Here is a 17,121-nt window from a genome sequence, read left to right as displayed (position 1 = left end):
TAAGCAAAAACCATCACCAAAGACACTTCTTCTTTTCAATTATCTGTCTTTATTTCACATTTCAAACCCCAACATAAGCAGAGATTCAACTGAAATTCCAGTCCAAAATAAGTAAATAAATATCATTTCTCTTTTTGTTTTTGTTTTTTATTACAAAAATAAAGAAGTGGCCATTGTGTGCGTCAGACAGTGAATGACAACCTACCAGAGGAAAAGAAGGACAGAAGAGTGAAGAAGAAGGACAGAAAAGAAACAGCAGGTGCAAAATGTGAGACGTGAGGAAGAGTTTCCCCACAAGATATCTAATATATATCTTCACTATTTAAACTGAATATTCCATCTACATATTTACACTGTATTTGTAGTTTGATTCAAGTTTGGCCCAAATTCTGGAGAAAAAAAACAGCAAAACAACTAAGAATAAATTTAAATAATTGTACAAAGACACACAGACGTCTGGGCCGTCACATATTTTAAGATGAAGTTGTGCTTGAGGAGCTCTGTGAAGAAACACTTGTAACAATAGAGGTTATTTACCATAAAGCACTAAGTTAGTAGCAGAAACCCCAGAGAATCCCAGTAAGGAGAATCAGTGGTCTTTTATGGCTCCGTCGACGCAACAAAGATAAATAAAAGCCAAGAAGGGGACAGAGTCTGTAAGAAAAGTTCCTTTGGGTCACTTGGAGTCGCTGGGCAGCCTGGGCATGGTCACGGAGCTCATGCTGGACACGTGCGGCGGCGGGACTTGGCACATGCTGCACGGACAGGGCATCCCGGTGCCGACGCCCCAGTGCTGGAAGCTGCTGCCCAGCGGCCCCGCGCCTGCCCCGGGCGCTTTCAGGAGTCCGTGGTGTGGTCTGACGGAGGTGACTGCGGAGATGCCGGGCGCGGAGAGCGAGGCGGAGGAGACGGCGGCCGGCGGGAGGAGCGGGTGATGCACCGCCGGGTGTGACGCGTGGGACGCGGCCGGGTGTCCCGGCACGGGGCCTGCGTGCGTCATAGTCCCACAGGCTGACGGGTGGAAGCCGCCGTGGTGCCCGCTGCTGCCGTAGATCTCACTGACCAGCCGCTTCATCTCCTCTAGGGAGTTGCTCAACATCAGGATGTAGTTTCTCGCCAGCAGGAGGGTGGCGATCTTGGAGAGTTTGCGCACGGACGGCCCGTGCGCGTAGGGCATGACCTCCCGCAGCCCGTCCATGGCCACGTTCAGGTCGTGCATCCTCTTGCGCTCGCGGCTGTTGATCTTGAGGCGGACCGCCTGCAGCTCGTTCTCCGACAGAAGCTTGCGGTCCTTCTTAGAGGCCATCCGAAGAGCCAGCGCTTCCTCGTCCGAGACGGAGAGGCCGCGCAGCAGCGGGTTATCGGAGGGAGAGTCGCTCTGCGTGGAGGAGACGGCGCCGGAGAAGCCGTGCACAGACTTCTTCAGGGTCGCCATGAAGATGTCGTCCACCTCTGGAGAGGACGGTCGGCTCGAGACGCGGCTGGTGTCTGAGTCCATGTTTCTGGGGATGCAACTGTGCGCCAAAGAGAGAGAAAGCTGTTAAAACTAGATCGAACCGTCATCATGGCACAGTCAGCCTGTTGTCTAATTTAATCTGGCATCGGAGTATAATTAAAGAAGAAAGAGGTGCATGTTTTTCAAGTGTTTGTACTGTAAGAATACAAAAAGTTATCAACAAGCTTTTTCTTTCTTTTCTTTAGTTTATGTACAAGAGCTGTTTTAATAAACCAATATCAGCCGGCTCGAATGATAAAAATCAAGCTTTAAAACACCTACCAGAACGGGTTTCAAGCGCGAAGGTGAGAAAACCAAAACCTCAAATCCACTTGTTACTCCAAATCGCATCTGACAGCCCTTTTGGCACGCCTGCGTGCGGCCGCTGGGTTTTATAGCTCGCAAGAGCGCACAGAGGCCGGGTCACCGGGACAACGCGGTGTCGGTCCCCGCTGCCTCCCAGCGACCAATCAGCTCTGTGGAGTCGGGGTGGGTGGGGGGCGGAGGTGGGCAGCAACACCATTAAGTGAAATTAGACAAACTCCCTCATACTTAAGGCCATTTCTGAGCAAAATGCGAGCGTGTGGATGGATCTTTCCTCCAATCTCTGAACAAGCCACAATTTGACGCTTAATCTGTCAAATGTCCCTCAGAAATATTTTATTTAAAGGTTTTTGTGATTAATGTTCAAGGATTTTTTTTTTTTGATCAGCAGAACATCTGCGCGCATGTGATTAAAACCTGTAATACAAAAAATACATGTAATTTAAAGAAATTGGACGGATTGACAGAATTCTTTTTTTTTTTTTTATTTAACATTCATCAAATTCTTTTCCGCTTTTTTAAAATGATTTTTGTTTTGTTTTGTTTTGTTTTTTGTGTGTGCTACTCAGCCAGGCGTGAAATCTCGTCAAATGAACAGTAATACCCTGTGGAAGCCTAATAAACAGCGCAATATGTTGCTGGGTTGGAGTTAATACGGCGTTTTCCGTTTGTTTCCCCCTCCCGCGGCTGTCGGCCCCGCAGCTGCCGTTGAAGTGCATCTTTAACGTTAATTAATGAAGTGTGCAAAATTGTCTTTAACGGTTATGATCCGTCATTTTTCAATTAGTCTGCAGAGAGCGATATACTGTGGCCTGCTGTTGGTGCTGCTGCAGGCCAGCGGCTGACAGAAGGGCCAGAACCGATGGTTTGTCCCCAGACTTAACCCGAACTGACAGCGGCATTGTGCGCAAATATGACAAGTTGCCTGTTGTGCAGTCGGACTCAATAAACGCTAATTGCCTTTACAAGTGTATCTGTTTTCATATGAGTTAGAAATATCCTCCCTGCCATTAGGAGGGCTAATGGGATGAAATGCAAACAGGCCCGAAACATAACATGAAGTTTAAAAATACATATATTTATGAATACATTCAAGCAATGTAATGCTTTTTTTTATTATTTCCCACTGTCATGCGTTATTTTGATTTATAACAGACACGATACATAATTGAAATTCATTTTAAGTAACTACACATCTTATTGAAAAAAAAGCTTTATTTGTTTGAAAATATCGGTTTGAATTCAGACGAAGTGGGTTATGAAGACATTTATAAACTGACATGATCATTAATTTTCTTCATTCAAAATTGTATTTAAAAAAAAACTTGGCAACTAAATTACAGATTCATATATTTATATGTATTAATATTATTGTTCGTATTCTGTTGCTATCTTTTATTGCTGTCATTGTTGCTGTTGCAACAATGCAAATGTCCCCATTGAGGGACAAATAAAGGATTGTCTTATCTTAAATAAAATGCCAAAAATGAAAGCCTCCTGATTCTCCAATAACGACAATGATATTGGAAAAATATTTTTAACTATTTCACAGTCAATATTTATTTATTTACTTTAATATATATATATATATATATATATATATATATATATATATATATATATATAATATATATATATATGTGTGTGTGTGTGTCTGTGTGTGTGGGTGTGTGTCTGTGTGTGTGTGACGGTCAAGTGTCACGTCGCTCGTCCAGGTATAGGTCTTTGCTCGCACCAACACGCACTCACGCGCACACCCGGTTTCCCCGTGCGCGCGCCGAGTTCGCCCCTGTTAAATGAGATTATGGTAATGAGGGCGGCTGAAGTGCTGTTTGAAATCAGGAGGTTTGTGTGTGTCTGTGCACCGCTTGCTTCATTAGACATTCCCACAGTTTCAGTGTTGCTGTGGATTCATACACACACTCTGGCTTTTTACATTCCCAAATATTTTATAAAACCCACCGTGATATCAAATTCTTTCTTAATTTTTTTGACCATATATTATTATTATTATTATTATTATTATTATTATTATTATTATTATTATTATTATTATTATTATTATTATAAATGTGCACGTTTTTTTCTTCCCTAATTATGGTGCCTCCTCAACATTGTGCCATTAGCTGACAGAGTAAAAATTGTAGGGTTTTAACATCAATGTAAAAAATCTCATTTACATATCATATATATTTACATGAAAAAAATTGTCTTTTTGACTCTTTTTTCCCTGCATTTATTAATGTATTTATTTGTTTTGTTTGGTCAAATCAGTGGGGGAACTTCCTGGAATCTATAAAATACAGCAACAATTCATTTCTGTTTGAAAAATGTTGTTAAGAACAAATGTTTAGTTTTTAGAGTCAAATCAACCATTATTCATGATTCACTTTCTGTACAAGAAAATGCAACATAAACTGCTCCACCCTCTTCCCTTATATGTACACCATAATTATGACACATAACTGAAACACAGTAAGAATGAAGAAAACTCCATAAATAGAACTGAGGCAAAGCAAAGCTGAACAATTCCCAGCAGCTAAAGGCTTCAGCATGTGTTATGAGAAATATTTCACATACTGCAAATGTAGATTTTATGTATTCCCTTTTTTTATTCATAATGACAATATTGTGAAAGACAGAATAACTTTTATCCCATCATAGATGAAAACACATCTTTCTCTGTTTCCATTAACAGTTGCAACACGTTAGAAATGTTGCTGATGCTGCAAAAAACCGGCCCAATATGATGATTTCATATATTCGTATGTCTTCAATGCATCATCATGAACAACAGATGACTTTGTAGCCAAAATATGCCTTCTTTTGTGCACTCTTTAAAATACTTAGTTACTTTTGTACTTTCATATTTTTGAGACTTTTGTAAAATCTACTCCAACACACAATATTTAGATATATCACAATCCAGGAATCCCACATAGTGAGTACTGCTATAGTACATATTGATATTCACATGAAAGTAGGCTAAATATGACTGTAATGTGCAACTTTCTCTTTTTTTTCATATTTTTAAGAGAAATGCATCAATAAGATGTCGGGGAGAAAAACAAGCAAAAGACCTAACAAATACTTTTATTCTGATTTTGTTACTTTAGTTTCACCACTCAAGATTTAGTCACTGATCAAATTTGAATCCAGGCCAGGATTGCTGGAGCGGAGCGGAGCAGCCCCAAACTTCTGACTTCATTTAGGAAATACGTATTGGTTTCAATGTCTGGCAGCCAAATCGGGGGAAAAAACCAAAACAGTCACTGAGAGCAGGCAGTTCTCTACATTTCCAGCATCACCTCCGTCTTTCTCTCTCCTCCCTCCGTCAGTCAGTCTTGGTGGTGGTGCAGTGGTGAATACCAATAGTGAGGAGGAGCATATGTGAGCCACACTTAATCCTGCTAATCTTCCTCAAAAATAAAAAAAACGAAAGGGAACAAAAAAAGCAGAAAAGAGAGGAGGGTGCGAAAACATGAGAGCAGGATTCTCTTTCTGTCTGGGGAGCTGACCGGCCCAGCCAAATGAACTAAAAGACATGAATAATGTCCTGGCTCTCCCCCTCAATCCTTTTCTCTGGGAAATCTTGGAACGAAATGAAGCAAAATTCTCGCTTTTGTTAAATTGTGTGGTGAGGAACGTGAGATGCCGCCTGCCACCACCACTGCTGTTACTGTGTGAGTTTGTGTACTTTGTCTCACACTTAGATTCACATGCAGCCCTCCTGTATTCGCAATTCACTGTATATTTAATGCAGAGTTAAGTGCCAGTGGAGGAAGTGGAGGGAAAACCTGAAAGAAAACTGGCTATGTTTCATATCAATGTGCAGACATTTCGATGTTATCTGTCACTCAATTTAGAAGAATAAAGACTTTAGGGCGGCAAAACGCTTTCAGATTTCAATGTTGTGTTTTGTCATCGAATGTGACAAGAGCTCAATTATTTAATATCCATGTGTTTCTTACTATTTTTAAAATTTAGATCATTTAAATCTCAATACATTTCAAGTTCAAGACTGAAGAAGACAAAAGCTGAAACAGAAACCTTTCAGGAGCTCTTCCAACACACACACACACACACACACACACACACACACACACACACACACACACACACACACACACACACACACACACACACACACACACACACACACACACACACACACACACACACACACACACACACACACACACACACACAAATCCAGTGACCAAAATACATGAGATCACAGGAGATAAATAGGCACAGGAACACAGACTGAGGTCTCGTTTACACGACAGAGTTTCAAGTAAAAACACTGTTTTAGTTACTCAGCAACATTTTGAAAATGATGTACCTTCACATAGAAAAGGCAGAAATGCTGAAAACTCTGTAGTTAGCATGCCAGGCCACTAGTTGGCACTCTTGGTTATCTTTGTAATGAAACCAATTAAAACAAAACACTCTAAACAGTAACAATGGGAGTCCAGTGCGTTTGGACAGACGACCAGGTTGGATTGTTATTACAGTGACTGTCCACATCAGTTTTAGGCATCGAGCCCAAAGGAAAAGACGTGTTGCTCAAAGCCTCTAACATACTCTATGTGTATAATGTCCATCACTACTTGTCACCCTCTAATTTTATCCAATGAATCTTTTTTCACCAAAATATAGTGAATTATCGTCTCAAGTAAACACCGAGCAAATGATTCCCGGTTTGTATTACGCCCAGTAAGGAACAACGTGATTGGTCAGTTGATTCCATGTGGTCTATACTTTTTGAAAGGTGGCTTCTGATTGGTTCATAATTCTCTGACTCATCGTGATGCGTTCAAATGCTGAAGCAGAGAGGAGGAATTTCCTTTCCACGATGCTGAGGAATTCTATCTGCGGAATATCTATGGACCTATGATCGATCTAATTTTTCATTTCCAAAATGTTGACACACGTTTGGATACCTGCACATCATTCATGTTTTTCATTGAAGAATACAATTTTCTTGATTATACGCTTGTTCCATCACCAAATGTGTGACTGTGACGTTGTAAAGTGTTGGACGGAGCTATAGGAGGCCTGCAGAGAACAAATAAGATCTAATATTCTATTAAAAACTAATAAGAGGAGAAGAGAAACTACTTCACAGTTCAGAGTCTCCAGCTGCTCAGGTTAGGCTGCAGAGAGAAGCAACGTGAAACTACAGGGGGAATAAACAAGGACATGTAGTGAAGTTTGGAGTGAGGGGAGACAGGTACAGGTACAGGTACAGGTACAGGGATAGGGACAGTTACAGGGAGGGTACAGGTACAGGTACAGAGACAGATACAGGTACAGGTACAGCTACAGGTACAGGTACAGGTACAGGTCTGTACCTGTACCTGTACCTGTACCTGTACAAGTACAGAGACAGGGACAGGTATAGTTACAGGTACAAGTACAGGTACAGGTACGGGTACGGGTACGGGTACAGGTACAGGTACAAGTACAGGTACAGGTACGTGTACGGGTACAAGGACAGGTCTGTACCTGTAAAAGTACAGAGACAGGGACAGGTATAGTTACAGGTACAAGTACAAGTACAGGTACAGGGACAGGGACAGGAATAGGTACAGGTACAGGTACAGGTAAAAGTACGGGTACGGGTACAGGTACAGGTCTGTACCTATACAAGTACAGAGACAGGGACAGGTATTGTTACAGGTACAAGAACAGGTACGGGTACAGGTACAGGTACAAGTAAAGGGACAAGTACAAGTACAGGTACAGGTACGGGTACTGGTACAAGTACAGGTTCAAGTACAGGTACAAGTACAGGTACAAGTACAAATACAAGTACAAGTACAGGGATAGGAACAGTTACAGGTACAGATACAGATACAAGTACAGGGACAGGTACAGGTACAAGTACAGGTACGGGTACAGAGACAGATCTGTACCTGTACAAGTACAGAGACATGGACAGATATAGTTACAGGTACAAGTACAGGTACAAGTACAGGTACGGGTACAGGTACAAGTACAAGTACAAGTACAGGGACAGGTACAAGTACAGGGACAGGTACAGGTACAGGTACAGGTACAGGTACAAGTACAGGGACAGGTACAGGTACAGGGACAGGTACAAGTACAGGGACAGGTACAAGTACAGGGATAGGGACAGGTACAGGTACAGATACAGGTACAGGTCTGTACCTGTACAAGTACAGAGACAGGGACAGGTATAGTTACAGGTACAAGAACAGGTACGGGTATGGGTACAGGTACAGGTACAAGTACAGGTACAGGTATGTGTACGGGTACAAGGACAGATCTGTACCTGTAAAAGTACAGAGACAGGGACAGGTATAGTTACAAGTACAAGTACAGGAAGAGGTACAGGGAAAGGTACAGGTACAGGAATAGGTACAGGTATAAGTATGGGTACGGGTACAGGTACAGGTACAGGTCTGTACCTGTACAAGTACAGAGACAGGGACAGGTATAGTTACAGGTACGGGTACGGTTACGAACATGAGTACGGGTACAGGTACAGGAACAAGTACAGGGACAGGTACGGGTACTGGTACAGGTACTGGTACAGGTACAGGTACGTGTACGGGTACAAGGACAGGTCTGTACCTGTAAAACTATAGAGACAGGGAAAGGTATAGTTACAGGTACAAGTACAAGTACAGGGATAGGGACAGGTACAGTTACAGGTACAGATACAAGTACAGGGACAGGTACAGGTACATGTACAGGTACATGTACGGGTACGGGGACAGGTCTGTACCTGTACAAGTACAGAGACAGGGACAGGTATAGTTACAGGTACAAGTACAGGTACGGTTACGAGTACGGGTATGGGTACAGGTACAGGTACAGGTACAGGGACAGGTACAGGTACAAGTACAGGGATAGGGACAGGTACAGGTACAAGTACAAGTACAAGTACAGGGACAGGGACAGATACAGGTAAAGGTGGAAACCATCACTAATGAAAAGAAGCTATGACCTTAAAAGAAACAAAGACAACATTTAAACAAATCAAGAAAGTTTATTAGATGCATCAGCAAAAATGTCAAGGAGAAAAGGAAGGATAATACTGTTAAGAAGCAAAATCTACTTGTCACAATGTAGTATTTCACTTGAAATTGTTGCTGTCCTGAATCTTCCCTGATAACTTTGGTTATGACCTGAGATGTTGTGTTGTCAAGACGACCTGTGTGACACAGAGGATCATTGAATGTAATAGAGACGTGACTAATTCAGCCCGTCGTACCTTGTTTTGGTCCTCCGTCACATTCAGTAAACTCTTTCTGAAGTACACAGAACAGTTCAGCCTGCATGACCCCTGTTCATGAGCAGGTGCACATTCCTGAGATTTGCATTCATTAGCATAATTGATGATCTATAATAATTCAAAATACCAGTTGTCTTCTTCTTCATTCATGAGACTCATCACTGCACTTCATGTGGAGGAACTTCAACTCTTGTTTTTCAGATTCACCAGCCAAAGGAAAACATTTTTGTAGTCCGAGTCGTTGTTTGTTCTGATTACAGCTGCCATCAAGAATGACCGATTTGACAGGAAGTGGCTGGTTGACGCTAAGAAATCCAGAGACTTTGAGTAGAGACAGTAGAGACAGTAGAGACAGACTCTGATACCTTAAGATCTCTACACTTTTATGTTGAATAGTATCCACAAGGGCAACTAACAGGAAATGCCAGAAAGAAAGTAGATATCAAATGTAATGAAAACAGCCTGTTTGACCTCTCACCTGAGACAAACTCCTCACCTGGGAGCTCCATCAGCAGTGTTATTTTCTCTCCAACATGCACAAGCAAACCATCTCAACCTGGTCTCGCTCACTCTCACACCAAACTGGCCGACATGAGAGCTGTCCTTCTAATGTAGGTAAAGAAAGTTGTTAATAAGAATATATGTTTCATATGATATTACATATATCTTAATGATGTTGACATTCCAACTCAAACCCCTAAAGCTGTAAGTATTGCATCACTAACTGAGTAACAATTTCATTCGGATTAAATTGCTCATATCTGATAAGATAAACTGCCATAAAATATAACTGCTTTTCTCAAACTTTAAAATGCTATTGGAATGGGAAAATACCAAATATTATGTCTTCGTTTTGCAAAAAAATATTTATTATTTGTATTATTTTTGTTTTTGTTTTTTCAGCAAAATTCTACACTGTGGTCAAAATGTATCAAATGTTTCTGGAGGGAATCTGTGAATGAACAGTTGACATGGTTTCCACGGCAACGTTTCAAGTACAAATGCAGCGTTTTTGCATTTTCCTCTGAGGGAAGTTTCATGTTTACACAGCAACATTTTGAAAACGATGTCCATTTACACGGAAATACTGAAAATGATGTAGTTAGCATGGTGGTCCACTAGTGGGAGCTGTCGGTTGTTTTAAGGAAACAAATACGCACAGAGAACAATCCACTCTAATAATTAACAACAGGAGTATCGGCAGTACATTTGTATCGACAGAGGACCAAGTTCGATTGTTATTAACATTGTCAAAACAAAGCTACCAAGTCAGATATTTATTACGGTGACTGTCAGAATAAAACTATCAAGTTTAATTGTTATTACTGTGACTGCCAAAATAAAAGTAACAAGTTGGATTGTTATTACAGTGACTGTCAAAATAAAGCTACCAAGTTGGATTGTTATTACAGTGACTGTCAAAGTAGAACTACCAAGCTAGATTGTTATTACGATGTCAAAATAAGAGTCCCAGGAGAATATGGACTGGGAGTCATGACACCACAGAGGAAACTTTGTTATTGTCCATCTACTGAGCATGTGCAGAGCAACCATTCACTATTCCCACCATCTCCAAGGAGACAAAGTCAGACTGTTCTTGAAAAGTTGCACTTTCAGTGGCACTGAGCACTGTTGTGGTGAAACTGGACCCCCAAAATGCAAAGAAAATTTTCTGTTTTCGGAGTCATGACACTCTAGACTAGAGGAAACACTGTTGTTATTGTCCCTCTACTCAAGCATTGGCTGAAGAACTATCTACAATGGCTGTGATGCCCATGCACATTGTCAGGTCTCTGTGTCTGTCCCTGTGTGTCTCACCTCGTGTTTCCAATTAACCAATGGCCTTATCCGTCTGTGTGCTCCCATCATTGTGTGCTACCCGTGTCCACCCCTTCCTTGTGTATCTAGAGCCCTCTCCCTCTGTTGTCCTTGTCGGATCGTCTTGTCTTCATGTCTTCATGTCTCTCCTCTTGTCGCCCTTGTGTCCCCTGCATCTCCTCGTGTTCCCTGGACTTCAATGAGCTCTGGTTTTTATGGAACTCTGTGAGTCTGCACTTGGGTCCATCCACACACCACCTGCAATCCCTGACACACATGAGCAGCATTCTCGCCGTCTACCTGGAGGCGGAGCCTGAGTGTTTTCAGAAAGTTGCGTTTTCCCCCGTTTCCATTGAGATGGAGTTGGATCTGAAATAACAGATGTTCTTGGAATTGTTTGCTTTATTATATAACTGCAAAGCAACCAGATTGGGGCGGAAAAAGGCAGACAGTCGCATGTCTAGCAAGGAAAACAGGCTTGTTTATAGGAACCGCCTTTATGGAACATTTCAAAGAAGACCATAAATTGTAGCCTTAAATTCATTTATTCGGAAAAAGACAAAAAACCCTATATGTTCAGGGTTATGAGGTTAGCCCACAAAGTCGTACTCCAGACATGCAGAGAAACGACAGAAAAGGAGCTAAATAGCCTCCATGGGGGAAGCGTTTACAAGATGACTCTCGTTTTCATTTCCAAAAAGTTTAGCATTTACATGGAAAGTTTTTGAAAACAATGTCCAAAACTCAACTTCTATTTGAAAACATTGAGTAAAAGGATCCCAAACTGCCTGCAAGTGCGATGAACTCCTGAGCGGTCTGCCTTTGTCCAGAGAGTGTGATCTCCAGCGCCCCACATGTTGGGATGAAGCAGAAGACAGATGAACGTTGTGGAGGATTACCAATTCTACTATTGTGTGCTTCTGTGAGAGATGTTCAGGTAATCCAACAGTTTGAATGTGTTTAATGACTTTCAGTGACGTTCAGGTAATCACATCAAATACAGACGTACACAAGAATATTCTGAGATCGGTGTGAGGTCCGTGATTCCAGGTACACTGAGACCAGGAAGCTCCTTCCCTGTCCAGGTGTGTGGCAGGTTGTACTATTGTACTCAGGAGCGAGCCCTCGAACACCATGAACTGTGTGGATCTTGGCTGCAGAGGGAGTCTGTGTCGAGCCGGAGTGTCTCAGGGGCCGGACAGCGTTACGCTGGCCGGGGGCTTTATCTCTACAACAGCTATTAGGAGGTAATTAAGTCCTAACACTGCAGAGCCTCCCATGGTTACTATAACATAACTGCAAATGGGAAGCTTACAAGCTCCTTTAGACGGCATGACAAATTGAATGGAACTCATTGGGCTTCAGCTATTATTCCAGCGGCCCCATCTGGCTGGGAAAAGATAAAGGGGATTTGCTGGAGGTTGTGAGGGGTTGAGCCTCCGTGCTCAGTGTGTGTGTGTGTGTGTGTGTGTGTGTGTGTGTGTGTGTGTGTGTGTGTGTGTGTGTGTGTGTGTGTGTGTGTGTGTGTGTGTGTGTGTGTGTGTGTGTGTGTGTGAGTGAGGGATAAGGAACAAGAGGGGTGGGGTTGGAGGGGGAGTCCTGGTCCAGTGTAGGGAGGTTTTTAAGGGTTCCAGGGGGATTTTTTTTCTCCCCTCTTTGGTCTGAGCTTCAATTCAACAGGCAGCCTGAGATTTGCTTTGGCCAAATGTTACAAATGTTTCGACAACCTGGTCTCTGATCCTCTGGGGTCACCCAGGAGGGCACGGGGGGTACAACAGCCCTGACGCACAGAGATTTAACAAAGCAGCATGGGGATGAATATATTCTCTCTTGTATTCACTGCCTGGGCCTCCAGATGCTTATTTTAGGGAGATGAGGACTAGACCGAGTTGCGATTTACCCCCAAAAAACAGGCCAGCTGGCGATTTGTGTCCAAGGTGCATCTCCTATCGAACTTATGTGGACAAAACAGCGTCACGTTCAGTGGAGTGATGGAGTCAGTTGTCACCAGCAGGCAAAGGTGGACAAGAAAGTCTTTCAGAAGGTTAAGATATTCTTAAATAAGCATAATAAATGATCCATACAATACCAGAACAATACTGGAGCATCTTTTTCCACTCAGAAGCAGATGGGGAGGAATACGGTAGACACACTGGCTTCTGGTTTCCATCATTAACAGAATCCTCTCCATAATGTCAGGTTTCAAAGGGAATCATAAATTGTAGGCTTAATATCTTTTACTTGGAAAAGAAAATTTGGGTTAAACACTATGAGGTTATCTTACAAAATCATACATGAAACATACAGAGAAACAGAAAATGAACTAAATAGCCTTCATGGAAGGGACAACTTAGACCCCGTGTACACGACCATGTTTCTTGAAGCAAAGAAAGCAAAATACCCCAATCTGACCATTTATAAACAGGTCAAAAATGTACATTATATTTGGTGGATTATTTGTTCAATATAACACTAACTTGGCAATAAATTGTATATCAATTTTTACCTTCCGTTTAGTTCAGGGGCCACTTTCAGTCCAAATTCATCTTTACTGGGCCGGATCTGTAAAATAGAGCTATAATAACCTTTAAGTTTAAAATTAAAGTTTTTCTTTGCTGTGGCGCAGAGTATACGTGATGAAAATGTCTATATTTTCACCAAAAAAACAAACAACTACTCTTAAAACTTACTACAATTTCAACATAAAGCCAAATTTAATGAAACATGATGCTGCAGAATACAGTGAAACGTCTCAAAACCTTCTCCCATAGCTGTTGCATTATGGGTGTTTTTACAAACTCCCCCTGACAGCACATCTTTAGGGCGGATGCAAGTTTGCTCTTTCACTGACATCTCAGCTCAGGTCGGTTGTGTTCTGCCTGCTACTGCTACTCAAAGTGTATGTTTTTTTGTTTTTATTTTTTTCAATTTGCTGCGTAGCTTGCTGGCTATTGAGGTCCAGTTTTGGCCCACAGCCCCGAGGTTTGACACTCCTGGAGTAAAACATCTCAGCTTAATAAAAAGGACCAATGTACAAGTCGGCCTTATCTAACAAGAAGCAAAACACAATGTACATTCTGTACAGGTCACCTGTGAGAGGGACAGATCAAGATATTTATCAGCATATAACTACAGTAGAACTCAGGGAGAACATGCAACCTCCACTGGCAAAAGTGCTGATTTCTGCAGTACTTCCCAGTACTTTTTTCAAAAAATGTGACTGAGCATTTTTGCCTGAACGTACAGTTTAAAAAAGATCATGTATCAGGGAATTGCGGGGCTTAATGTCACCGACAGCCCTACAGTATCTTTAGTGGTGCATCACAATGGGTGTAAAGGGGTCTAATGAAGGAGATCTGCCAGGCTTAACAGGCTCTCATTCACATGGCGATTGTCAGAAGGCAGAAGACAAAAGGCTGAGGAATAACAATGGCGTATACAAGAAGCCCAGACCATCCCTGCTCTGTTGCAATTAGCGTCATACGAGGGACTGTGAGTCTGGGTGACATTCCTTCACTCTCACTACCAGTATCCTGATCCCAACACACACACACACACACACACACACTCACACACACACACACACACACGCACACACACACTCACACACACACACACACACACACACACACACACACACACACACACACACACACACACACACACACACACACACTCACACACAGCCTCATCAGCCCTAACAAGGGGGTGGACTATTTTATTGCCACCTCACTGCTAACCAGCTGTCACACCCAGGACACTCACAGACGGGCACTGACACTTTCAGACATGCACTAAACTGAATAGATGTACACGCACACACACACACACACACACACACACACACACACACACACACACACACACACACACACACACACACACACACGTGTACTTCTATACAAAATGGAGTTTTTCACAGTTTTAAAATTAGAACATGTGTTGTTGTTTTTTTTTCTGCCTGCCTCAAAGCTGGCGGTCATGCTATGAAGGTAAAGGTGGAGATGTACAATATCTCTTCTGACCTTTAGTTTGAATGTTGAAACAAGGAATAAGCCCAATACTAAAAGATACTGGGCTGCGTTGAGGAAGAAGGGATGCTCTGGACAGTGACATTTTTCAACAAAAGTAAGATATTGTTTTCAGTTTGATCTATTATTCCAGTGATTACAATCATGTGAGTATCATAAAACATTTAATATATTGCTCTCAATATAAAAACCTTTGAGGAAGTCACTATAGCAGCTTTATTTATAGCCCATGATTGAACTCTTGTTTTGATTGGAGGTTATTTAATCTACTTTTTATTTGCCTGTTAGTTTTTTGTTTGTTGGCACATATTCTCCATTAGGATTTACATAAAAATAGTTTGGGTTTTTGATTTCAAATAAATGATAGGATTTATTTTCTTTGCAAAGGGCCAATTAGCCTGATCCTAGTCATTAATGGTAAAGTAGATGTTAAGACTTGAGAGTGATACTGAATATTCACTTTTCTGTTTTACCCATTGTGATCATTTCTTTTAACGATGAAAGTTTTTTGTGTTTGCTGCCCCAGGCATTGCTCTATGCGTACTGTAGACTGCAGACCGAGGTACGCAGCTCACTGTTAATAAGTGTATCAGTCATACTTTAATCATGTTTAGCATGTAGCACCGCTGGTGTGTGAACCTTTAGCCTGTAGCATGTAGCATGTAGCATGACTCGGAGTTCCGTGATGAGCAGTTAAACTACTGAGCGACATCAGTTTAACTCTGCTGGTCCAAATGTCTCTACTGATTAAGTTCCTGGTGTTGTACAAACTAACGTTCTCCTCCTCTTGATATCATGACAGAACTTAATTTACAGTCTGCCTTACTTTTGTCATTCTGATTAGTATTTAAGACTTTAAACCGCTGACGTCGCTTCTCCTCTCGTGCGTACCTGGGGGCGACGTTGCTGATGGATGACATCGTGTGATATTCGTTGAGTTGTACCGGGGAGATTTTTCTAAGCACGAGGACTCTGTGCATTATTAAACCCAATACCAGTGCATCCCTTAATAAAATACATTGACAATGAAATAAAGAAGCAAAATTCAATATAATCAAAATGAGTGTATTTCATGTGTAATGTACCATTTTTTCATTTGAATCTTAATTTGTTATTTACCTGCACTATGTGTCTGTCAAAGACAATGATTGAAGCAGCTCAATAACACACTGGTTAAAAGTGCATGGTGAGGGATACATAAAGGTTGGATATTCAAAGTTTGAAATCAGAGACTCATCCTGATGATCCAAATAATTTCGCCTGATCAAGAGTTTGGTGTTTCATTCTGACAGTGTTGTGACTCTGACAGTCTTTGAATGGACTGAGACTGTGAGTGCCTTTTGTTTTAGACTTAGAGTTACCTTTCCCGAGGCACAACGATTCGTAAGGGACAATTTACAGAAGTATGTCCTGAGCACAGGTTGACCAACTTTGAGGGGTGAGGAATCGATAAACTTACAGAGCAGGACTGGAAGGCCCTAGGAAGCTGCAAAGGAGGAGGCCAATGGGGTGGGGGGAGGGGGGGGGGGGGGGGGGTCTCACTTGGCAGCCTCACATAGTAGGTCTCCTTCAGTTATCCAGCAATTAGGCTGTCATCAAGCCATTTTGCCTTTTTGAGAATGAAGAGAGGGACACAAATAAGGGCCATGCTGGTTTAATTAAACTAATACCAATTCATGTTCCAGCAAGATGCTTGAGGCGTCATTAAGAGAGGAAGGACAGAAAGGGTCTGTTCTTGTGTGTGTGTGCCTGCGCATGAGTGTATGCCCATTATGTATGTGAGAAATTTTGAGTGTGTGTCTGTGTGCGTGTGTGTCTGACTTCCAGTCCGTTGAGCCTCAGTGCTGGTGCGGGCTCTCTGCTGCCCTGGTTTTGGTCCAACAGGACAGAATGTGTGGAGGGAAGGAGGGAGGCAATGGGAGAAACCAAAAAGAGGAGGAGAAGGTGGGGGTCCGCTTGGAGGGGGACTGTTTGTCACTGTGAATCGGCTCAGGGTGGTTCACATCATCTGGCCATTGATGGCTGCCCCTCCCCTGTTGTAAAACAAGCTCCTGTGGGCCTGCCTGAACACTGGGGGTATTGTGTCCCACCCTCGCAGGAAACATACCACCCAAAGTGCTGCTACCCCCACCACCGTCCACCAACAGCATCCCCAATCCGTTGCCATTTCCGTCCATCTCAATCTT

General features: G+C 42.3%; 1 protein-coding gene across 1 annotated transcript; it reads right to left on the bottom strand.

The window, feature by feature from the left end:
* Positions 1–676: 676 nt before the first annotated feature.
* On the bottom strand, positions 677–1,498 carry olig2 (oligodendrocyte lineage transcription factor 2; the record flags this gene model as incomplete). Its single annotated transcript, XM_080478906.1, has 1 exon — positions 677–1,498. The coding sequence occupies one exon, from the start codon at positions 1,496–1,498 to the stop codon at positions 677–679; it is 822 nt and encodes a 273-aa protein (XP_080335032.1).
* Between the last annotated feature and the right edge of the window lie 15,623 nt (positions 1,499–17,121).

This window comes from Lipophrys pholis (genome assembly GCF_963383615.2).
Source record: "Lipophrys pholis genome assembly, chromosome: 13".
Lineage (NCBI taxonomy): Eukaryota > Metazoa > Chordata > Actinopteri > Blenniiformes > Blenniidae > Lipophrys > Lipophrys pholis.
This window is presented reverse-complemented; position numbering and strand designations above follow the sequence as displayed.